Here is a 26206-nt window from a genome sequence, read left to right on the forward strand (position 1 = left end):
CCGTGTTATTATCCAAAAAAGACATTTATAAAATACCACCTCTTAACTATATAGTATATACTGGACGCAAAAAAGACATTTATAAAATACCAGTATACCACCTCTTAACTATATAGTATATACTGGACGCTTCGTTGCCCTATTTTAAAGGACGCTCATGCAATACCACCTTGTAATTTGCTGGCATCCGCGCCTTCAGGTATCGGCTATTCCGAGACATCCGATAAATTGGAACGCCTTCTGGTATTCGATCCAAAGCACTGCGTATTCATCACCCACCCATAAAATCAACTCCCAGCTTACCCGACTTCGCACATGTGGTGGATATATTGACGGATTTGCTTCAATCCGCCGCCGGCGGATTGACTCGCACCCATCCTTGCACCTCTAATTCTCACGACCGGCAACGCCGGCCTGCCGTCAAAATTCGCCCATACTTTCTAACGGCGAACGAAGGTCTCTCTCTTACTGCTCGATCAGATCCGCCCAGTAGGCTGGCCGCCGGTAGACCAAGTTACCAAAGGTCTCAGCCCTTTGGCGCTCAGTCGGTCAGGCCTGCCTCGGTATCTGGGACGCTGGCCAAGGCCACCCATCCTCAGCGGTGACCTTCTCAGCACGACGGTTCGTCGCTCCCTCTTTCTTCGTCTCCTCCATTTGCTTGTTGTTTGTTCACATATTTTTTGGGAAATTCCTGCTTTGATTGACAGGATTAAAAGATCTCTGAGCTGGAAACGTTCGTTCCTATTGTAGTTGCAGATTTTTATGATTAGTGTACTTCTCGTGGATAAATAGGCGATATTCCTTTATTTATTCTTGGTCTGCGGGTTACAGCCTTAGCGGTTTATGATCTTCAGAGCTCGAGTTCATGATTGCATTTTCCGGATTTAAGGTCATATTGTATGGACATTCAGTTCGATTATATGATAAGTTCTATTTATTTTTCATATAATTGGGCTAGAATTATGCGATCTAAGTTTCCTTCAAAAAATATAGATAGATTACGATGACTAAAGATCGTATCATTTACTTAAAGTCCTCCTAGCGATTGATGCTGCATGAGTTCTATTCACGAATAAACAGCAATTGAAGGACTGTCTGTCACTGGTGCCCCAGTTTACTGTTGCCAAGGTGCACAAGGTCTTAGTGTCTAGTTTGATAATACTCCATCTTCACTAAGAATTCTGCTTCTCCAGGACCATGTTAGACACATAAGGCCAAGCCACTCTCTCTGAGTTTCCGGCTCATACTTTTACAGAAACGTAGGAACAAACTTATGTTAGGTACAAAACTAAACAACTTGAAATTGTGAGATGAGATGCTTTTTATATAATCTGCCCTTGTACATATAATTTTATCATTTTATGATTGATTTAGTAAGAAGCATCTGTTAATTCAAACATTTTCAGTGTAGATGATTTTTTTTAGCCATATAACAACTAATGGCTCTTAGAGCACCCAAAATTTGATAGAAAAATGACTCTCTTATGAAATAAACTTGAACCAAAACATGTTATGTGCCAAAAAAAAATAATGACAGGCATATTAATATATTCATATAAAGTTAAAAGCAGGTTTAAGTGTGTAATTTGAGCTGTCTGACCTGGTCGCTTGCCCAATTACCATTTCCTCATGTATACACATATATTATATGCGTGTGTGTATAATAAAAATTTTCTAGCCACACTCTTCTCAAGGAAGCATTATTATAGATAGTCAATATAATTGCATGTAATATGGATGTAAGGTTGTCAATAAAGCTACTATTGTATCACAGATTCACATCGTTATATCGATCACTTCTTTTAGTCAGAAACTCCTTATAACTTCTCCACAACCTTCTTGACATGGAAACTTAAAGAGACTTGGTTGTCTCAACTTGACAAGTGTATCTTTTATTCTGACAAATATCTTTGAATATTTGTCTTTTGACTTAAAATTTTCACCAGTCTTGAAGCTACTGGTTAAAATATTGAAAATCCTTTTTCTCATAGAGTTCCTTCCAAATTCTATCCCCATGTCCAACTCTTTTCCGGAGAATATTTATATGATAATTTTTTTTTTCAGGTATTGAAGTTGAACACAGCCAACCTGTGTTACATTAAATGTATTATCACAATCAACCATTAAATAGGTCATCTCATCCTGGGGCATATAGTGACTTGAATCTGATATCTACACAACTCTTCTACGTATTTTGAATTTAGGGAATTTTTTAAAAAACAAATTAGAGATTTGGCAATAAAGAAATACAGTCCACTTTTCAATGTTGCTAAACACACACACACACAGAGAGAGAGAGAGAGAGAGAGAGAGAGATGGTATAAACTATGTTGGTAAGGCCAGCCCGAGTCCACACCCGTCACCTAAGTCCACCACTTAGGTGACTGGATATGTGTTGTCGCCTAGGCTGGCCTAGGCGCCAACATGCCTAGTCCATGGAAAAGTGAAAAGACACATTCCCTTCTTTCAATTAAAGTTTATTAATTGAATATATATTGTTATGTAATATGTACTTTATTCTGTGTATTTTTATGTATTGGTATGTTGATTATGCTGCTATATATGTATACTGTTATATGTATATACAGTTAGTCACTTAGTCTGTTATATAGTATTGTGATACCTCATACCTGTTATAACTATACATTAGTATGGTTATGTTACTTATATCATATAGTTGTATACTTGTATGTATTGTTACTTTGTTATACCTGTTATAAACTTATATGTATATACTATTATGCTAAATTGTATTGTAATAAGATTTGTTATTCCTGTTATATATATTGTGGTACACGTCATATGTAGATATTGTTATGTACAGTGTGTTATACCTGTTATATAGTCTTGCGTCAACCTATTATATGTATATATATACTGTTAGCCTGTTATATAGTATGTAATGTTGTGATACTTGTTGCATGTATACGTTAGTATGGTTATGTACTTATATGTATTGTTACTGTTATGTACTTATATGTATACTATTATGTACTGTTAGTCTTTTTTATTATATTATGTCTTTCTTTAAGTACAGATGGGTTAAAGCGATGGATTAAAGCCTTCTTGCGGATTTGCATTCCTTCTTCTAGAGATTAGATTAGTTTTTTTTTGGTTACTTGTATTAGTTACATTTAATGAGTAATGTTAAACTTCTTCTATTGATTTTGCATATTCAATGAAGTCAACAATTAATTTTTGATTGTTTAAGACTTTAAGTTGATTATGCTTGTTATATTAGTACTCTCCACATTCCAAATATTAGTAATAGTTATTCAAAATAACTTGACATATTAACATAACTAACAAAATTAACCAAAAAAAAAAAATTGGTCGCCTTTTTTGCTACGCTCGCCTAGGCACTAGGCTCTGCCTGGTGCTCAGGCGGTGCCCGGACGCCTTGACAAAATAGGGTATAAAAAGCTGCCATCCAGCACAACAGCTTTTCTCAGGCATAATGATGCATAGTGTACTCATACCTTACCATTTCAAGTAGGCATTTGATTACTTTTTTTGCTATATTGCATCAGCACTTGCAAAAGCATGAAGTGTCAATGTCAGACACTTTGTGACATGGACATGAACACAAGACGTGCCAAAACAACATTTTTAAAGCATGACATGTTCACAAAAAGGGTTACACATGTTTGTTTGTTGACACATCCTGAAACACAGTATCAAACTACCAAATATATATGGACATATTAGACAACCCTTTCAAATCTAGGTTCATTTGACAACCTTAAAGGAGTCAGATCAACAACGCTCCAAGATGCTCGACAACTTGAAGAGGCAGACTGGCACCCAGTGTAGGTTCACCAACATGCATGAAACATAGTCAAAGAATGCTGAAAAACCACCTGGAGAACAGGTGAGCCCCAAAAATTTAAATGAAAAGTAGATTTTTTTAAAAATAGTTTTTAATAGAAAAAATTAGGGTTCCTACAAAATACTCATCTTTCCTTCTTCTCCTTTTGTCTTTTTGGAATTTGGCATGGGATTTGTCTTTTCTTTTCCTTGCATGAGTGAGCCCCTCTTCTCTCCCTCCCACCTTCTCCCTTTCTCAGTTGAGATCTGAGTAACACAGATTCTTTAAAAAGTGTTGCCTGCTTGGTGCTGCTTGGCTGTGGCAATTGACAAGCTTCTCTATTTTTGTTAAATTGTTACCAGAACTATAGCTTAGTGATTGTTAATTATTGGCTTTGTTGTTTGTAAGACAATTCATACATATAGCAATTTTATCTTGTTTAGGTACTCCATATACGCCATTAATCCTATCTCAAGAGTTCAAAATTTTCTCTTCAGAAATAAAATACCAACCTCTAAAATCTGGGAATATGCTTGTGCAAGCTTATGTCCATAGCCGTGCAGCCATTCAGTTACGCTGAAATTGTTATTAACACTTCCCTGTCATACTGTGAGTCTGTGACATAATGTGTGCAACCAAGGTCTGATCTTGCTTCATGCATGCTGTAAATTTCGGATTCCAAAGTGTTGAAGTCTTCTGCTATCCTTTGTTTCCTATGAAATAAACTATGGTGGAGCTGAAATCAATCCATCTAGATGCCTGAAGAAAACCTTGGCTCCTTATGAAAGAAACAATTTGCCTGCCCTACATCAGAAAATTAGTGTGATTGAGTTTTTCATGCACAGGGAGTCAAAAAATTTAGGGAAAGGCCAGCATAGGCAGTCGAATCCAATGATTACACAAGAAAAAGGAAACAAGGACGGACATAATAGTGGAAATAAAAACTGATTAGAATCTGATTGAAAAGGCTAATTCAGTTGCATATAAAGTATGCAGCAATTCAGATATGAAGTATGCACCCTAAAACTGATTAGAAAGATATACATCACCTCTTTCTTTTTTTTCTGATCAGCACTCTTTCAATCACAATTTCTGCTCACAATTTGGGGCTTGCGATCAAACTTGCAATTTGCTAACGTAGGAAACAAAAAAATCACTTTGAAATTTGAATACATCGAGAAACTTCATATTAAAAACTCATGGAAGAAATTTATTTTCAACATAGTGTCAAAATATTTTAAACATGGCATGAAATCAGACAGAAGATTCTGATCTCACACTGATTTGATGGTATTGCAAAACAGAAATTGATCAGGGAGAAGATTCTGATCTCACATCTTGATGAGATTTTCAGATTGGGATTTTAATTCGACACTAGAGTGGGTAAGGTTTCATATCAAAGGATTGCTGAAAGAAGGATATGAGAAAAGAAGTCTTGAAGAAAACAGAATATGAGAAAGGAAAGAAAGAAAACAGTTTATACTGGAAGAACAAGGAAAAAAAGGACGCGAGTTTTCTTACTAGACGAACATTTTTCGTTTTTTAATTGGGTATATCTTCTGGAAAACATCTACAGCCTTGCCATGATATGATGATACCATGAAAGAATTTGAAGGACCAAATATTGTGATGGCCAAACAACTTTCATTCAGCAGGGAGAGAAGAAGGAACAGAGAGGAGTTTAGGGAAGGAAAGGCAGCCACTTATCAGGTGTGCCTTAATCCCATTTAAGAAAAGTTGAGATATGCTTGACTAGTCATACGCATAGTCAGTTAGGTATATTGATGAATGACGTAGCTAAATATAAGCTTGCGTACATGAACTGATGTTCATTTATGATGCATGAACATATGATTGCAAATGGTTAATCGACTTAGAAATATACTGGAGTTATGATCAATTTTCTTCGGCTTAAGTTTAATTAATCAAGCAAGGTTGAGCCTGAGCAATATAAAGATTTATTTCATATTCAAGACGCTTAAGTTCAGGCTAAAACTGAGCTCTATGTTGTAGAGGTTATGTCTCTCTTACCTTATCTGACTTGAGATGGGAATGTCATAAGGAGTTATTACATTTGTCCAAACTGAGGAGACTAAGACTCTTGGATGATAAAGGTTGAGAATTGAGCTTCAAGGCATGCTGAGCAGAAGCAGGATCCTCCTTAAGGATGTACATATCCCCTCAATGCTCTCTTCTAGTGAATGTTTTTTTCATTTAAAGATCCTTGACATAAATGAAGAAGAGTATATTCAACAAAAGAATTTGAATGATTGATAAGTTGTGAAACAAAAATTATGTTTTTCTTGATATCGAGAACATGGAGAACAGATAGAATTTTAAGACAAGAACCAGACATGGGAATAGAGACATGTCCAACATCAGTGATGGAATGGTGAGACCCATCTCCAGTGAGTATATTACCTTTACCAAAATAATAAATTAAACTAGAGAAATTATCGCATTACCCATAACATGTGTAGCAGCCCTTGAATAGATATACAACACACCTTGGTCATCACATTTTACCTCGGTCATCACGTTTTAAATCCAACCCTGACAATATCAAAAGAACCTTTATATCAGGCACAAGTTTGGGGGAAGTATCTTTGTCTTTGTCTCCTCTCCATTGGTGCCATCTCTCTTGTTAAAATTGCCTTTATTTTGGGGTTTATTCCAGTAGTTGCCTTGATGGGACCCCGCTTATTGCAATTGAAACATGTAGGCACATTCCTGTTTGGCAGTATTTGGGATACATAACTGCCCACACCCCCTAAAGGATCCTCTACCTCGTCCTCACCCTCATCTAAAACAATCAACCCATCCCCCTTGAGTAGTAAATATTGTATTGGCCTGCACTTGTCTGCTTGTCCCATTAGAGAGACCCTTCAAGGTCATCTTGTATTGCAGAAGTTTCACCTACTAGTCTTCAAATGACAAAGCTCTATAAACGTTGCAGTGACTGTGGACAGCACATGATATTCTGGTCTAAGTCCTATCAAATATCTTATGAATTTTATCCGTTTCAGCCAGCTTATATCCCATAGTAGCCAATTGATCAGAAATAGATGCACTCCGATTCAAATATTCCATGATAGACATCAATCCTTTTGAGAGCATCTGAAATTCATGTTGAAGGTAAGAGATTCTAGCCTCTGAGGCTGTCAATAAGTCCTCACAAGTTTGTTTCATAACTCAGGTGAACACTCATTTGGAACACGCACCAGCACCTCTTGATAAAGAGTAGAAGTAATAAAAGAACAACTTCCCAATCACGTTTCAACCAGGCTTCAAATTTAGAATTTGGAACTGATTTTTGAGTAGCAACTCCATCACCATCCTTGATTTCTTGCGAGATATGTTCTAGAGGGACTGGGAAGAACCATGTATGCTGTCCAAAGAAACCTTGACTTTGAATGAATAGGAGGATTTGATGCTTCCACGTAAGAAAGTTGGTATTGGTAAATTTTTCAAAAATAAGTGGACCCAAAAAATGATAAGAGATGTACTTAGAGGAAGATTCCATGGAAGAACTTAGAAAGAGCCTTGTTGAATAGGATTACTCAGCGATAGAAGAATCTTGCAGCCAATAAAATAAAAATCAACAAATACTGCCCACATTTGAATTCTCCTTTTTTTTTTTTGGAACAGTTCAGGTTAGGGGAACTTTGGCTGCAATAATTAATTTCTTTATTGTGCAACAGATTAGCGTCTGTTCCAAATAGCTTTTTGTTCCTCTTTTTATACGTTAGGGAGCAAAAATGAAAATAAGAAGCTATACAATGAGAAAATAATAACGCAAAATTTATTTTTTCAGTCGCTGCTAGGTACAGACTTTGCTGACCAAGAATAAAGCAAAAACAGTTTCAATGTCGGCAAAACAGGAATGGAGAAATCCATGGCAGACCAACATTAATCATGAGGGATGATTAGTTATTTCCAGCAAAAGAGGATTTGTAGAAACACAAAACAGAGATATTCAGACATCTAGGACTGATTTAAGACTGATATAATGAGGTGTGCAGTTGTAAATCAGTGCAAAACAGACAAAAGACAGTGAATGACAATGAAAAGGGAAGATTAGGGCAGATGGCAGTCAAAAGAGGAGATCAAGGTGGTGTTAGAATTTAAGGTTTAGCCATCATGTAAGTATGCATATGTGTATTTTATATGTACTGTCATACATCAAATACTCTTGGTAGTTTGATGTGTGATTTGTATATATAAATATATATATGTATGCATGGGTTGGAGCAGTCCCAACAGCTAGTTTCTTTAACCTTTCTTCTATAAATATGGGACTTGGGTCCCTTGCTTGGTGTTGGCTTTAAGGCCTGATTTTGTGTATCATTTGAAATTTAATACAAGTTCCTTTTCACCTCTATGTTCCTCCTTCTGTGACTTCTTGGAGTGACTGGTATCTTCAAGAGTGTAACTTTTGGAGTGTTTCTACCATCAAGTTTGGACATGGTTTACATGGTATCAGAGCCGTGGTTTGGATCTTCGTTTGCTGATTTTCAAAGTCTTGAAAAATCAGTCCTTGCTGCCTATTTGTAGCTGTGAAGCACACCAACTGTTTGACAAAATTATTGGCTGCTGTTTTGCACAAGAAGAGCTGTCTTCTTGCTGATCTTTGGTAGCTGTTTTTCGTGGATATCTCGCTGACTTTTGTGGCTGTTTGGCTCTGTCACAAGCTTCTATCTTGCTATTTTTGTGGCTGATTTCATGGACTGTTTTGGTGCTGCATCAAGCTCTCTTGTTGCTGTTTTTGTAGCTGTTTTCATCTTAGTGCTACCTCAACAACTCAATTACATCTAGTCAAGGTACACATCATGGATGAGAGAACTACTTTCATTCTTCTGTCTAGACTTACTTCATCTAATTATGTTCAATGGGCAAGAAGTATGAAATTCTTCCTTAGAAGTAAAGGATTGTGAGGACTAGTTGATGTGTCTAAAAGTGAGCCACAATTAGTCTTAACAAAAAAGATGGAAAAGCCCATGAACTAGATGAATTCGAAAAAGATAAGGTTGTGAATGAATATGAGAAAAAATGAGATGAATGAAATATAGGACACCACAAAATCATTACATGGATTTTTGCTTGTGTTGATACTACAACTATGAGTCAAATAGCAAAACATGATTTTGCTCATGAAGCTTGGGAATTCTTTGAGAAAACTCATACTATGAAGGATGTAGCCTACATTTGCAACCTTCAAATGAAGATTGCAAGTCTCCAGCAAGAAGATAAATTTATTTAGGAGTATGTTGGTGAGATGGAACAATTATGGGATGAATTAGCCTCATTTGAATCCGAATGATTTGATCCAAGAGACATAGTACTAAGAGAAAAACAAATTCAAAGGGAGAAATTTTATAAATTTATTCTTGGTCTTAGACCAGAATATAATGGGTCAAAACTTCTTTACTTCATAGACATAAAGTGTGTCATCCATAAAAGAGACCATAGCGGAGCTTCAAATGAAAGATAATAAATTTAACTTTTCTAGAGAAAAGAATGAAAGTGTTCTTGCTACCTCAAGACCCAGTGCTCATATGAGAACCTATAGGCCTCCTCATTTCAATCAAAATTATGAGGATAACAACAAAAGAATTATATGTTTTTTTTGCCAAGAAGAAGGATATACTAAACCTAGGTGTCCTAAATTGGGGAAATTTGATAAGAAGACAAGTGTGCAGTGATAATGCATGAAGAAAGTAATCACTTCGACTTAGACAAGCTTGTAAGTGATCTCCAACCGAAGCTCATTGATCTTCAATCACTTTTCAAAGGAGGGGCTTATCCAATTTCCGGAGCAACGGTGACATCTACATCATCAAGTAAGTACTCTTGGATGTTTGATTCCGGAGCTTTATTTCATATGACCTCTTGTAGTTCACTACTTATCGAATGCACTAAGGAAGAACATGCCCTTTTGTTAAAACTGCCGATGGAACTCCTCGTGAAATCAAATATATTGGGAATATTGATCAAAATTTTAATTCAAAAGTTTTCAAAATACCAAAAGTTAGATTTATTGCCAAACTTAACTTAAATCTCTTGTCAGTTTCTCAAATAACCAATCATGGATGTGATATTGTCTTCTCACAAAATAAATTTTTGATACATGACCATCTTTCCAAAAAGACGATTCAGGAAGGTTCTAAGAAAAATGATCTCTACTATGTTAATTATTTGGATCTTTCCAACCCTACTTGCAACGTTGTTAAGAAAAGTGACATCCAAATTTGGCATCAAAGATTTGGACATTCAAGTTTCAGAAAAATGTCTTGTATCCCATTTTTGGAGGAGAAATGTAAAGAAAAGATTGTATTAAAGCCAAAATTAAGGCTTTACCTTTTGGCAATAGAAACTTTATTCCAAAAGCACCATTTGAATTAGTGCATTCGGATGTATGGGAACCCGCTCCTATTATGTTTAAAGGTGGTTTGCTATATTATGTTGTTTTTGTGGATGATTACTCTCAATATGCTTGGGTCTATTTTCTTAAACGCAAATCGGAAGTCTTTATGAATTTCAAAAACTTTTGTAACATGATTAAAGCACTATTTGACGCCAACCTAAACATTTTTAGAGGTGATTCTGGGGGAGAATTCATTTCCAATGAATTTGAAGAATTTCTAAAGAAAAAGAAAATTATACATCAAAAGTCTTGTCCCAAAACCTCCCAACAAAATGGATTTGCCGAAAGAAAACATAAAAATATTCTTGAAATAACAAAAGCTCTTCTTATATCAAAAAATGTTCCAAAAATTTTTTGGGCTGAAGCCATTTTAACCTCCATTTATTAACTTATAAAATACCTTATAAAGTTTTAGAAAACATTTCACCTTTTCAAAGACTTTTAAATTTGGAGCCAATTTATAAACGATTTAAGGTCTTTGGTTGCAAGTGTTACATTCTAAATGACAAAAATGACAAACTTTCATCTAAGGCTATTTCATGTATCTTTATTGGCTATTTCGAAACTCAAAAAGGATATAAATGCTATGACATGGAAAAGGATAAAGGGTAACTTGTATGTTTCAAGAAATGTGATATTTTTAGGAGAAGAAAATGAGTTTGATGCAAATGAACCCAAGCATGAAGATGACTATTCTTTCGTATGAATAAAAGATGATGATGATGATGTTTTGCATTCTTCATATGATGATGCTTTGAATGAGATTGATAGCATTTCTTTTGATAATAGACCACCAAGAGAAGTTATAATTTGTAGAAAAAGAACTAAAGAAAACGCCCATGAGTCTCAACCTACTCTTAGGAGATCTCAAAGAGATAGTAATCCACCTCAAAAGTTTGTCTCCTACGAGCCTTTTTCCCCAAAACATAGTGCTTGCTTATTAGCTATTCACTCATTTGATGAACTTTCATCCTATCTTGAAGCCAAGACTAACTCACATTGGATTGAAGCTATGAACAATGAACTTAGAGCCCTTGAAGACAATAAAACTTGGGACATTTCTTCTCTTCCTGTCGGGAAAAGACAATAGGATGTACATAAGTATATAAAGTTAAGACTAGAAGTGATGGATCACTTAAAAGGTATAAAGCTAGATTAATTGCTAAAGGGTATGCTTAAGAATATGGCATAGACTACGAGGAGACCTTTGCTCTTGTTGCTAGAATGACATCAGTCAGGACCCTAATAGCCATTGCCACCATCAAGCAATGGTTCATATGTCAAATGGATTGAATGGTTATTTAAATGAGGATGTGTATATGGACTCACCCCCTGGGCTTGATTTACCTAAAGGAAAAGTTCTCCATCTTAGAAGACACTATATGGATTGAAACAAGCTCCGAAAGCTTGGTTTGACATGTTTAGCAATGTTATGTTTAAACAAGGTTGTAAATCATGTTATTCTGATACTGCTATGTTTGTCAAAAATACTACTATAGGTATAATTGTGTTGCTTTTATATGTAGATTATATAATTATTACAGGTACTGATGCCAACAGAATTATGCAGGTAAAGGATTTCCTAAAGAATGAATTTGAAATGACTTATTTGGGTAACTTAACATATTTCCTTGGTATTGAAGTACCTTATTGTAGGAGATGATACTTACTCTCACAAATGAAGTTTGCCAATAATATTATAAGTAGATCAAAAATCAATGATGGCAAGGTGGTCGACACATTAAAACTTTAGGAGTAAAGATGAAGATTGATGATAGAGAAATTATAGAAAATCCCACACCCTTTCGTCATTGGTTGGAACTCTCACATATCTATCTATCACAAGGCCTGACATATCTCATGCTGTACATGTCATGAATCAGTTTCAACAAAGACCTACTTTTGTACACATGGGAGCTGCATTGAGGACTGTTCGACATGTCAAACACACTATCACTAAGGGACTTTTTCTATCATCCTCATCAAATTTGATTATGATTGCCTATACTGATGCTGATTGGGTGGAGATCCTAACAATGGGCATTCCACCACTGGTTTTTTGTGTTTTTCTAGGTAACTCTTATTTGTTGGAGGTGCAAAAAACAAAATAAAGTCTCTTCATCTTCAACCGAAGTAGAGTATCGTGCTATGGTTACCACCACCATGGAGGTTTTATGGTTAAAAAGCTTATTGAAGGACATTGGAATTGACTTGACTGAAGCTACTAAGCTCTGCTGCGACAATAGCAGCACCATCTACATTGCTGGCAATCATACTTTTCATGAAAGGACAAAACATATTGAAATGGATTGTCACTATGTGAGAGAAGAATATCTTAGCCGAACAATTGACATATCTTTTGTTCCTTCAAATTGGAGATTTCTTTATCAAGGCACTTGCTTCAGCAAGATTTCAATTTCTTCTTTGCAAACTTTCGGTGATCACACCGTAAGTTTGAGGGGTGGTGTTAGAATTTAAGGTCTAGCCATCATGTAAGTATACATATTTTATATGTATTGTCATATATCAAATACTCTTGGTAGTTTGATGTATGATTTGGATATATAAATATGTATATGTATGAATAAGTTATTTATTTTCTCTTCTTTTTCTTTGTATTTTTTTGTCTTTTTTATTTTCTTTTTGATCAGGTTGGAGAGCTAGCTGTTGGCTGCTCCCACGGGCTAGATTTTTAGCCATTGGAGCAGTCCCAACAGCTCGTTTCTTTAACCTCTCTTCTTTCATTTTCTTCTATAAATAAGGGACTTGGGTTCCTTGTTTGGAGTGGGATTTAAGGCCTGATTTTGTGGATCATTTGAGATTTAATAAAAGTTCTTTTCACCTCTAGTTTGAGATTTCTCCTTGTGTGATTTCTTGGAGTAGCAGGTATCTTTAAGAGTGTAACTCTTGAAGTGTTTTTTACCATCAAGTTTGGGCCTGGTTTATAGGTAGAATGGCTGGAAAAAGCTCCGAAACAAGAGAACATCAATACTAGATGGATTAGGGCAAACATGATGAACCATATAGAGGAGTATAAGATGGGGCAGGCCGCAGAACAATTGCAAGACCAAAGCAATACTGAGGGGAAGAAGATTCAGAAAGAGTTACTATATCTTGAAGGAAACACCTTTTGGATTACTATTCAGTTCCTGACCCAGACGTGTTTCTGATACCATGTGAGAAGTGTCCAGAAAATATTTACTGCAGAAAATAGATAAGGAGAAGGAAGTGCATGAAGTTGGAATGCACATGTTTTTGACAGTGTGCAATAGATTAATAAAATAGGGCAATGCCCTAATGTGAAGTTTTATAAAAGTACCGTCAAATACAATGGGTAATTACGAAAGATGCAAAAAACATCACACCCTGTATAAACAACAACAATCAGATCCATAATGGATCATGTCTTAACAGTCCCCACCTGATCAGTGTAGGGTGTCAAAGCCCGATATAAATAGTGTGAAAAGGAGGCCTAATCTCATCATTTTTTTAGTAAATTGTTGCTTGGACATGCATCTACCCCTAAGATAGTAGAAGCTTGCTAATATATTTAACCTAGCTTGCTCTTCTCTCCCTTTTGTGTTTTTTTTTTCCTGTCATCTATGACTATCTATAGTGGTCAACAAAAGAGACACCCAAAGCTGCTGACACACTAAACTTTTCTCATGTACTATTGCGAAATGATTGAATGCAATCAAAATGCAGGTTGTTGAATATTGTTAATGTTGTCTACTTTGAATGGCCTCCTTTGTTGCCTTTAATCTTTCAGTTTGTTACTTAGATAAACTATTATTATTTACTGTACTTGATGGAAAATTAGAATTTGCCAAGATCTTTCCCTTTGTTCTTGATTTCTGAGATATATTATTTGTGCTAATTCTACTCCCTTTTTTCATTACAGAATTAGAGTGACTTGGGTTTCCCAATAAAGCAACATGGTAATCAGGATTCCCTCTTTGGTGGATCTCTGTGTCCAGACTGCAATTGACAACATTAAATATATTGGCGATGTTGGAGAAACTGACATAAATCTGTTGAAGTTCATTCTACCACACTGTACTGCCGATCAACTTATGCATATTGAAGCTTCTTCCTATGTGAGCAGATGCATTCCTGTCTATTCATTCTTGCTCATCCCAAAAAGAAGCAGTCTGTTTTTTGGCTAAGTACTTACCGTTGCTTATTTGCAAATGGTTTATGTCATAGCCTTGATATTGTTTAGTATCTTTCATTTATTCACAGTTTGACAGATCAACTCTGTGCTCAAGGCTTGTTTAATAGTTTCGTTTGCAAGTGTTAAAAAATGGGAATTATATTTCTCCTTGTTCAACTTTGCTAGGGAAGAGATTTGACTGCAGTTACCGACAACTTATGGAAAAAGCACTATGAACAACTTTTTGGCGTGGAGAATGCTAATGTTGTTATCAAGAGAATGAAGAAAGTTCAGCGCTCCTATAAATGGCGGGATTTATATAAGGTAGTTTTCTCTCCCTTCACGCTATTTCCTTGAATCTCCTTTTGGACATTTATGTTCCCTCTAATTTACTATTCAAAGCCATAAGGAAGCAAAAACAAGATTATAGCAAAAATGGGGTTTATAAGACCTAGTGTAAGGATGGATCAATAAGACTTTACATCGTTGTATTATAAACCAAGTCACAGTTAATGAGAAGCATAATATGCCCAAGATGGTTCTGTTCAACAAATGAAAATTGCAGAACTCGTTTTCCAGATCCACTTAAGGTCAAGATACCACCACTTGATGATAGAGGAGGAAGATATACCTACAATCAGCCTAGTATGGACATTACAAATTCTGTCATGCCATTTGGATTGACAAATGCATTTCTGGAAGGACCTCCTCACTTTGAGAAACTTGATTGCAGGCAAAATTGAAGGAAAGAGATGAGGCTCAAAAGAAATCTGTGGACAGACTGAAAAATCTTTACGCACAAGAAGTTCTTAGTAAGCTCTTTTCAGTCAAACTTATTTTCCTTTCTTTCATGTGAATTGGAGGGAACTCGAATTAGAAGAAAATATCTGCTTTTGTCTACTCCAGATCAGATTTCTTTGGCTTAGAATGTTATGATGTGCTGCAACCTTCTCAGTTGCATGTAATTGGTAACTCCAAGGCAATTGTAACTTCATCAAAAGTTATGTTCAAATGTTTATTGATGCATAATTCTGTAAATTACTGTAGCATTTTTTCTCTTAAAATCCTTTTGTGCTCGATCTATGATATTTTAGATGCATAGTACACTTGGTTAAAACCTATCTTCTCTTGTTCCTGTACAATATAGTGACCCAAATAAAACATTTAATTGGACATATTCACTCCAGTGGTTGTCTTAGTATAATTTATGTTCTTTAGTCTTCTTTATTATGTGTACTTAGCCTACTAGGTGAGTAACAAGCCAATGACAGCTAAGATGCTCGAATTACAAGGCTGATATGGTTTGTTTCTTTTCTGTTCTCTCTCTCTCTCTTTCGATTGGGTGCTGTGCTAGGAAGATCATCTCTAGATAATGCCAAAAGATGCACTTGGATGCAATGTTCAAACATTCACCAAGTTGACTCAAACCTTATTGGCTCTCTACCAGGTCAACCTAGTTGGTGGACTTGGGATGGTGGAAAACTTACCATGACTCGTTTAAAACTTGCTTGAATCAACCAAGCGGCGCATTCGACACTTTGGGGTGTCCAACGGATATTTCTCTTGCAAAACATTTGTTGAATTGGTGGAAATTTTGTAAAACTTAAGGCTTTGTATATTGTCAATTTTGTTGAAGTTAAGCATTAATTTGATTTCCTTTAACTGAAGAACTAATTTTAAGTGAAGAAATGCTAGCTAAGGTCTCTTGTTCTTTCTCTCCCTATGCTGCATGCAAGGATCTTGGGTCCTTTGTCCCTGCAGAACGTACCCCTTATAGCATTGAGTTCTTCCAGTTACTAGTTCTAATATCTGGTTGGCAAGAACATTTCCTTCAATGACTAGAAAACATGTTCAAGAAAAATTTTTGTTTTTTGATGTTCATTTTATTTTTTCCTCCTTTTTGGTTTCTTCACAACTTTTTTTGGCATATCTGTCTCTCTATAGTACATTTTTTGTTGTGAATAACTTTGAAAGTAAAAACGCTTGTGTTTGCATTTTTGGTGGGAGTTTCTTGACAGACCCAAGACTGTAAGTGCTCTCTCTCTCTCTCTCTCTCTCTCTCTTTGTATGTGTGCTAGTCTCAAAAAAGCTTGTAATAAACATAGGGTGTGTTTGGAAGCCTCAAATCTTGATACGAGGATCTCAAATCAATGGCTTCTCAAAACTAGCATTGGAGAAGCCCTCATATTTAGACAAGGATCTAGCCTTCAGAGCTTTCTCACCAATAAGTCTCTCTCTCTTGCCCTCTTTCCACCTGAAAAGAGGAGTTTGAAGCCCACTTTACCCACCTTCAAGCCTTTTACGTTTTAATGGGTAAGAGTGTTTAAAGCCCCCATGTCTCTCTCTTGATGCAATCATGAGATGATCTTTCTGTCTCCTTTTCATCAGTCAACAGATTGAAGGCGGTTTTGCTCCTTCGTTTGCAAAGCCATGGATGCTCCCTTGTCATCTAGGAGGAGTCATCCTTAACGGTTCTGGTAGATCTCATTACATCATCTCCCTCACAAAAATGCACAAATGCTATGGACAATGGCAAGACACGGTAATTTGTTGGGCTTAGATTGGGGCCTTCATTGTGTAACTATTCAAGCTGTTGCTTCCAATAAGTGGATTAAGCGATGAATGACTAGATGGAGGCCATGCATCAATATCAAACAAGAACTGTTGTTCCACACCTTCCTGATAGAAATATTATTGGTTTTCAGTGGGTTTATAAGATTAAAGATAAACCAGATTGAAGTGTTGAGTTTTATGAAGCCTATCTTGTGGCTAAAGGCTTCATGCAAGAGTTTGGACGTGAGGAACTATTCGTACTGTATTGGCCTTAATTATTTACCATGAATTGTAAAATAAGTTAATTAGATGTTAAGAATTTTCTTCACAGAGATCTCAGAGAAAAAGTATATATGAATGTCAAAATATATAGGTCCCTTTGTTTCTTTTTGTTGGTCAAAGGTTATGTTTTATCTGTTTTGTTGTAATCTGACTTAGTGTTCCTGTTACAACCTTTACTAAAAAGGGGCAGATTGGTCTTTCACTGTTATAAGTATTTCTTAGACTACGGTTTCGTCCACTTCTTTTTGTATTTTCTGGTTTCTCTTGTACAGTTCTGCTGTATGCTGCTGCTGCTTGCTACTCTTGCAGCTTAGAGGTATTGAAGAGTTTCACTCTTCCTGCTGATTTTATGTGTTGGGTTTGATATTTCATCATGGTCTCAGAGCCAGAGGGTTCGATCTGGCTTAGGACTGTTTGCTGCTTGTTTTGTGAGACAACTCTTTATATTCCTGTCGGGAAGTGCTTTGTATGCAGCTGTACTGAAGATTGGAGTAGAAGGAATTTTTTGGGTCTGTAAACTCCTAATGTTTGTGTCATTCTTCTATTACTTAAAACTAGCTTAGCGACTTGCAGTGCAGCAGATTTGGGGTGACAGCTGTGCCAGTTTGGTTATCTGAGTGCACGTCATTTTCTGATATCTTGAAAAGAGTCTTCCATGCATGTTGGATTCACTGTTCACTATTGTTTTCTGGAAGAAAAATATATGCACCAATGTAATTTTGCATGCGTATGAGGTTTGTGTTATTGACAATCTAAAACATCATTGATGAATCACATCTTGAAAGAGCAAGCTCCATGAACAGCAAGTTCCAGCCATTATGACAGCAAATACTAAATGAAGTAATATAAACTATCCAAGTCCTAGAATGAGGTAGATGAGGTTAATGCGATGGTGTTGACTGTGCTTGACATGGAAGATGTCATGGAAGTGACACGTGGATGCTTGAAATGAGATACATGTATTCTACTTATAAACCTCACAAGCATGATGAAGGCTATTTCTTGTGTTGCAGGAAAGCAGAGCCGGCAAATTCGACTTTGCTCGAAGATTCCACCATCAGTCAATAAAAGGAGCTATTTTGAAGGTCTGATGACACTGCTCTGCACAATTTATTATATACTTCATCCATCTGCTGATGCGTCAGCCCCTTGAGTTGGTCTTACCTCTCGTGCATTATCTTCTCAGGTAGTGGGTCCTGCAGTAGCTTCTCTAATGTAAAGGGCAATCTGATGAAAAAGGCAAAAATGGAATATTTGAACAGGTCGAACCGATTATTTGTTGCATTTTGGTTTTTCAGTTGTTCCATAAAAACCATTGTATTTGGTGGATCCAGCTTTAGTTCTTTCGATCACTGGCACCTTACCATTGTTGATTTTTGTTGGTTCAATAGCCATGAGGCAAAAGTACATGCTGCTATGAGGAAAAATGCATTGCAAAAGAAGTCTAATCTGCAATCAAGGTGTGCTCCAGACCTCAACTTTGGTCACCATTTTCATTTGTTTCTCTTCCAGATGTGTATAGCATTTAGAGAAGTCACATGCATATATAGTGGTTCCTCATTTAGATTTAGCTATCTTTGTCTTGATTAAGCTACAACATGAATTTTTGGAAGAAAAACCCATCCAAAAATATCATGCTTGGTTTATGCAGAATGCTTTCAGCTAACTTGATCCATCTAGTTCAGACATAAAATTCTGTCAACTTCATGTTTGTCTTAAAGCAATAAATTTCTTGCAGCTAGGTCTTGGTTTTGCTTGCGACTAGCTAAATATTTTCTTTACTCAGTATGGTTAAATGGGAGCTTGCAATAGGTAAATTTGGTCCTTGCATACATACTATATGATTTATTACTGGATTAATGTCAAGCTGGTCCATGCTGGCTTAGGTTGTGGGTTCAACATCTCTGAACTCATTTTTCGAGTCAGGTTAAAACTAACTGACTTTTTCAGTATGAGTCTGAGAATTATGTTTGGACTGCAATCTCATCGTTTGATGATTACCCAGAGTTGGTATATATGATTGGATGACAAATTTAATTGCTAACGAGTAAAACCTGGGAAAATATTGTAAACCATACCACAATCACGAAGAAAATCTTTTTCACATTCAAATATATTGAGGACAACAATTCAGAATGATAATTGAATATTATTCATGCAAAACAGTCGTATAAAACTAGCTTCAAAAGCCATAACCTTAACTTAGACTGATACAATATTTATAGAGAGAAAGAAACAAAAGATGGAGAAGCTAGCATTGGAATTCTCCAACAACTAGAAAGACGAAAGAAAACTAAAAAAAAGGTAAAAACAAAAAATAGAAACATTACAAAAATAAATGTAAACAAAGCATATTCAGTTGTATGCACATAATATATGCATAAGTATACATACAAGCACTTAAATACAGTGATATATATATATATATATATATATATATATATATATATATATATACTTAGATATAAACTAACACCTCCTGTTAAACTTATGGTGAGATCACTGAAAGTTTGCGAAGGAGAAATTGGAATATATTTGATGCCAATGCATTGGTGAAAAATTTGGTATTTAATATTCTGAGTAAATGAAAAAAACTCAATATTCTTCTTGAACAAAGCGACAATCCATCTCGATGTGCTTGGTTCTTTCATGAGATGTGTGATTACTAACAATATAGACTGCGCTCTTGTTGTCACAACATAATCTAGTGGCTTCTTTAATCTAAATCCCCATATCTTCTAACAAACTATTGAACCACACAATCTTCATAGTTATAGTAGCATAGCTCGATATTTTACTATTACGACATGTTCCATTCCCCTAGTAACATCCCCTTGATACTTCCAATGGGTAACATATATCTGTTGCGCTTGTGCTTAATTCTTTCTCACCACAAATCAATCCTATATAGGAAATAGAGACTTGTTAAAATACTAGCGGATCCATTGGATCGGTTGTCAATAGCTTTAAGTCATAATCTCCTTTTTTTTTTGGCTTTGCACCTCCAACTCCCCTATTATTATTTTAGGGATCAATAATGTAACAATTCCTTCATATTCATCGAGATAGGGGGCATGATTCACATGGATAAGTCTCACTTGGGCTGCTTTAATGGTAGTGTTTACGTTTTCTCTTTCACCCGTAGTATGGGGAAGAAGTGGACTCTAAGGGTACCACTAATTGAGTGTAATTGAGTTGAGTAATCAGCTTGTATCAATTGTTTAATTTCATAATTAGATCGTTTGATGTTTAGATAAACATATCTTCCAGTCTTCAATGGAGGGTAGCGTAACTTTATTCTATTTCTTGCATCATCAATAAATTATTGATTCACCTAAAAATACACAAAACCAGTGGTGGAGTGTGTATTATTTGGGTCTCCAACCAAATCAGCATCTATATATACAATTATATTATGGGAGGAAGAGGAGGATAAAACGTCCCTTTATTTGTGGTGTTCTTGATGTATTTAGTGGTCCTTATAACTGCTCCCATATGTACAAATGTTGGTGTCTGTTGAGACCATAGTCACAAATAACGTTTTGAAGTTTCAAACGGCGAGGTTTTTCTCGGGTATAATACAGCGAGCTTGAAAAAAACAGGAAAAAAGCGGGAAAAATACAGTAATTTTTTAAAATTTTTAAAAAACTAAAAATGAAAAAAAAAAGTGAGAAACTAATAACACAAACATCAAAAGATAAGTAGATTTGCAACAAATAAAAAACAGAAAATTGAAAAAAATTGTTTGGCATTAAAAAAACTGAAAAAAGTAAAAAAAAAAGTGAAAAAAAGCGAAAAAACACATTAAAAACGTGTTTTTTAACTTTTTTCAAAAAAACCAGTTTTTTTAAGTTGTAAATGGTCATTTAATTTATTTCTTTTTTTCGTTTTTTTTCGAAAAAAACACGTTTTCTGTGACTATGGTTGAGACTGACTCGCAACATGAGCAACATGAACTATGTCTGATCTAATAATAGTCAAATAGGTGAAAACTCCAATCAATTGTCGATATCGGGTAGGATTCTTTAATGTTTCACCATCATATATGAATTCATCTTATGCCCAGAGGTTTGGGTGTCTCAACAACTTTATCATCTGTTAGTCTATGCATGTTTATCAAATCATTTGCAAATTTGATTTTTGAAGGTGGATAACCTCTTTTTCTATGTGCAACTTCAATACCCAAATAATAAGAAACCCCAAGTCAGTCATTTTAAACTCATTTTCCAAACAACATTTGACTTGCTTAATGTCATATCATCACTTCCAGTAATAATCTTATACCAGCAAAAATATTTGTAACAAAAATAATTGTAGACAAACATGATCTAAACCCTTGATCAAGTGTTACCTTATTGAATCTATCGTACCACGCCTTAGAAGCCTGTTTTAGGCCATACAAAGCTTTCTTAAGGTGTACGACCTTACCTTTAAATATTTCATAACAAGGCGGAGCATCCACGTAGACTTCCTCACTTAGATTGCCCTTAACAAATGCATTCTTGACTTCTATCTGAAAAGTGGCTTAATTTTTTATGGATGCAATTGTAATTAACGTCCTAATAGTGGTCATTCTGACAATAGGTGCAAATGTTTCCTCAGAGTCTATACTATACTCTTGAGCATACCATTTGGTTACTAATCTATCTTTATATCTTTCAAATGATCCACACTTTGGGTTTTGACTTTATAGACCCATCTACAATTTTTAGTCTTTTTTTTAATGTGTAAACCTGTTATTTCCCATATCCTCCATTTTTCAAATGCATCAAGTTCAACTTTCATGGCATCAATCCAATGAGGTTGACTTCTTGGAAACAAATCCTTGTGGTTGTCTTGTAGTTCTATTAAATGTCTCAAGAGTAGGTTGTATTTTCTACATTATTTGGCTCAATAGGTTGATTTCTTTTCCTACAAGTAAGCATTCTTTAGCTGGCTCATTTTTAGATGGAAACATCTTCCTGTTCACGTGCAATTTCACTGTTAAATCATTTGTCATCATCATGACTACCTTCAGAACATTCATCATCATCTATTAACTCAAAAAGAAAAGTATAATCATCACACTTGGAATAAAGGTCATAATGTCTATACCCTTTTTGAGTTTCGAATACCCAATAAAAACATATTTAATTGTTTCAGATGAGAGCTTAACACTTTTATTGTTCAAAATAAGACATTTACATCTAAAACTTTTAACCGATTATAATTTGGCTAATTAGGAAGCTTATGAAAAGGAGAGACATTATTCATTTTTCTTGAGAGCATTCTATTTATCAAATGTACACTAGTAAGAGCTACTTCAGCCCAAAACTTTTAGGAACATTTTTTGAAATTAGAAGTGCTTGTGTAGTTTCAAGTATATGTCAATGTTTTCTTTCAACAGTCATATTTTGTTGAGGGGTTTTAGAGCATGATCTTTTGTGAACAATGCCTTTTTCCTTAAAAAAATGCATGAAATGAAATCATTTGAAGGGTACTCTCATACACATTCTCTCCTCAAGACTTTTATAGTAGCATCAGATTGAATTTTGATCATATTGTAAAAATTCTCAAAGTGAAAGAGAACTTCAGATCTGTGTTTGAGAAAGTAAATCCAAGTGTATTTAAAGAAATCATATATGAATATCACATAATATGACAACCCGTCCTTGATATAATGGGACGGGTCCCCATGCATCCGAATGCACTAAGTCAAAAGGAATTTTGAAACAAAGGTTCTTTTATTGAAGTGTAAGGAGCTCATTTTTGCTTTGAAACAATCATCACTTGTGACATTTTTGATACATATTTCTTTCCAATAGGTATATATGATATTTTTCTAAAGTTTAAATGCCCCAATCTTTGATGCCAAAGATTTACATTGGTTTCCTTAACTAGATTACAAAAAGGTTTGTATGAGTCTAAATAATCCACGTAACATAGATCTCCTTCTTGAAAACTCGGTTCTATATGAAACATTTAGTTTGTGAGAAAGTTATATCACAACCATGATCAGTTATTTGAGAAATAGACAAGAGATTAAGATTTAATTTAGGAATACATCTTAATTTTGTTATAAATTTTGAGTCAATTTTTTTGGTCAATATTTCCAACAAAGTCAGTAGGAAGAAGTCTTTCACTGGCAGTTTTTACGAAAAAAAAAAAAGATCATTGGTGCATTCAGTAAGAAGGGGACCATGAGGTTGCATCCAAGAGCTTAGGTTGAAGAGCCACTAACCAATTTGTCAAGGTCCAATGACGATTCATTATTGTTTTTTTCATTCATGGCTCCAACAATTCCTGTTGTCCTTTTAAATTTCTTCAATTTTGGACACTTAGGGTTTGTGTGTCCTTTTTCTTGGCAATGGAAGCAAATGACTTTCTTAGTTTCATTATTCATTTGTTTTGTAGAAGTCTGGTGGTTTATATGGTCTGATATGAGGTCTGGGATATGAAGTTGCAAAAGCACTATCATTCTTTTCTTTAGAAAAGTTCAGACTGTTTTCTTCCATTTGCAATTCAGCAATGAAGTCATTCATAGAAGGAACTTTAGGTCGATAAAGTAGGAAATTCTTTACACCATCAATTCTTAGGACCACATCATGTGGATCCATCAAATTTGGTTCAAACATAACCATCTCATCCTACAATTGATCTATCTCAACAACATACTCCTTAATAGTTTTATTTCATTGTTGAAGATTAGTAATTTTAACTTTGATATTGCACATATCGGCCATGTTCTTCATTGTCGGAGTCTTCTCAAAAAATTCCATGCTTCATGAGCATGGTTGAGTTTTGAAATTTGCCCTCCAATAGCATTATTCATATAAGTGAGGATAAATAATAATTTTGTGATGGCCAATCTTTCATTCATCCTATTTCTTTCCATAATCAGCCATAACTTCTCCTTTTCACTACCTTCTAATTCTTGGGCGTATCGTTCGTCATTCGTCAACCACTTTATTCAATATTAATTGATGTTCTGTTTTAGTCCTATCAACTAATCTCCAAAAAACTTTACTTCTAGTAAAATGGTCCATGATTCTAGCCCATTGAGCATAATTAGTGGAAGTAAGTTTTCGAAAGGGAATTATGGAGACTTTTTCTTCTGTAATGCCCACAAAAAAATTGAAGGATACCAAAAATTGATGAACTTACAGGTTTTGGAGTAAATCCAGTTGCAAAGATTAATCAGGATAGATGCACTCCAATTGCCATTATGAATCTTGTCACTCGTCCTCCTATTCTAATCGTTGAAACTTGGTGGGTAGAACCATAAGCTGTTCGATTTCCTCAATAACTATTGATTAAATTGTTGTTCACCATAACAACAGTCACTAGGAACTAAGAAGCTTCTAGCAAAAGTTTAAAAAAAAAAAGCGTAACTTTAAATAGTGAACTCATCAAACAGTTGGTGAGCAAAAACTGCAAGTCGGCTTCAACGACACATCCATAAGATGTCCAAGAGAGAATCAGATCGAACAAAGTCCTATGGAAATTGAATATTGTTCATAAAAGATAGTCATAAGTGACAAAAGCCATAACCTTAAACTAATACAATATCTATAGAGAGAGAGACCAAAGGGGAGAAGCTAGCTGTTGGGTTGAGCGTTTGAACTTTGAACTATCCAACAGCTAGAAACATAAAAAAAAAAAAATAGAAACATTACGAAAATAAATATAAACAAAATGTACTGCAATCCTATGTATGAAATATATGTATAAGTATATATGTATACATACAAACCACCGTCACAAATATCACACAAATATCACGTCTTAATAAAAAAAACATTAAATATGCAAAAAATAAGTCAGCTGTATAAACGGCAATAAAATGTGTTTTTTTTAATTCCAGAATATAAAAAATGTGAAAAAATACATATTTTTTCATATTTTTGATTAATTTTTTATTTATTTTATTTTTTATAATTTTCAAAAGTTTTTAAATTTTTAAAAAAATTGCCAAGATTTTTTCAAGATATGTTCAAGAAACACAACTTTGCTGTATTATTTTTGAGAAATTCATCGCCGTATAATACCTATACACGATATATGTGATACACGATATGTGTGACAATGATACAAACACTTAATACAATGATATATGCTGATATATATATATATATATATATACAAAATACAACAAATAGCTTTTTTTTTATTAAAAGTAAAAATTTCATCTTAAGGATATGGAATCTACGTGCTTAGTTGATAACTTCTTGTTTTTTTTAATGTAGTGCTTCTCAAATGGCAAGACCAAGCAGTTTCACTTTGAAAGGGTCATCATCATCCTCCAATTTGAGGACTGCTGTTCCATCAGTGAAGAAACACCCATGGTAACAACAGCACCATATGTGTCTGAATGCTAGATAGCAGTTTCATGGGCTTCCTTCTGGATACACTGCAACTCATTTAGAACTCGTCCTTGGGGTGTTTGTTGTAGTGGGGCTATAAATTACAGAACCATTTGTATGTACGTCCTTCCTACATTTGCAATGCAAGCCGTCTTTGCAGGTTCTTTTTCCTGCTAGGGCTAGCTTTCTCAATCTTCGTTCAGCTTTGCTTGTGCATATAAGCCTTAAAGATTCCTTTTTTGGCATCTTTACCAGTCACAACATACTTCTTGGAGGAAAGAGGGTGACTTAATTGTCCTACTCTAGATGTATGGTGTTTTATTTGTTGTTAAATAGGCAGGGTGGGGTCAGACAGACCTCTGTCAGTTTGTGATAAAGGACTCTGCAGGAACTCTCAACCTTTTTTAGCCTTGCAATTCGTGGCAGCCTTTAATCTAACGAGAATTTTTATAATCGGTTTCTTGAGAAAAAAATAAGAACTCTTGGTACTTGCCAAATAAGCAGTGAGAGTAATTGTAGTGAATGAAATGAAATGGAAGCGCTTATACCTAGTGAGAGAGAGAACAGCTGATGGTTGTCATTTTTCACAATGACGTTCATTGGTATTGAACTTTTTGAGGTTTCGTTTTCTCTTTCCTGTTATG

General features: G+C 35.1%; 1 protein-coding gene across 2 annotated transcripts; it reads left to right on the forward strand.

The window, feature by feature from the left end:
- Positions 1-211: 211 nt before the first annotated feature.
- On the forward strand, positions 212-25754 carry LOC116258353 (uncharacterized). 2 transcript variants are annotated; one of them, XM_031635463.2, is made up of 8 exons: positions 212-621; positions 14134-14329; positions 14572-14709; positions 15119-15197; positions 18234-18305; positions 18407-18482; positions 18612-18680; positions 25446-25754. In XM_031635463.2, the coding sequence occupies exons 2-8, from the start codon at positions 14168-14170 to the stop codon at positions 25546-25548; spliced, it is 699 nt and encodes a 232-aa protein (XP_031491323.1). In that variant the 5' UTR covers positions 212-621; positions 14134-14167; the 3' UTR covers positions 25549-25754. The 2 variants fall into 2 exon arrangements, with proteins under 2 accessions (XP_031491323.1, XP_031491325.1); XM_031635465.2 differs by lacking the exon at positions 212-621 and adding an exon at positions 8764-9648.
- Positions 25755-26206: the final 452 nt, after the last annotated feature.

The sequence above is a fragment of the Nymphaea colorata genome, chromosome 8, assembly GCF_008831285.2.
Source record: "Nymphaea colorata isolate Beijing-Zhang1983 chromosome 8, ASM883128v2, whole genome shotgun sequence".
NCBI lineage: Eukaryota > Viridiplantae > Streptophyta > Magnoliopsida > Nymphaeales > Nymphaeaceae > Nymphaea > Nymphaea colorata.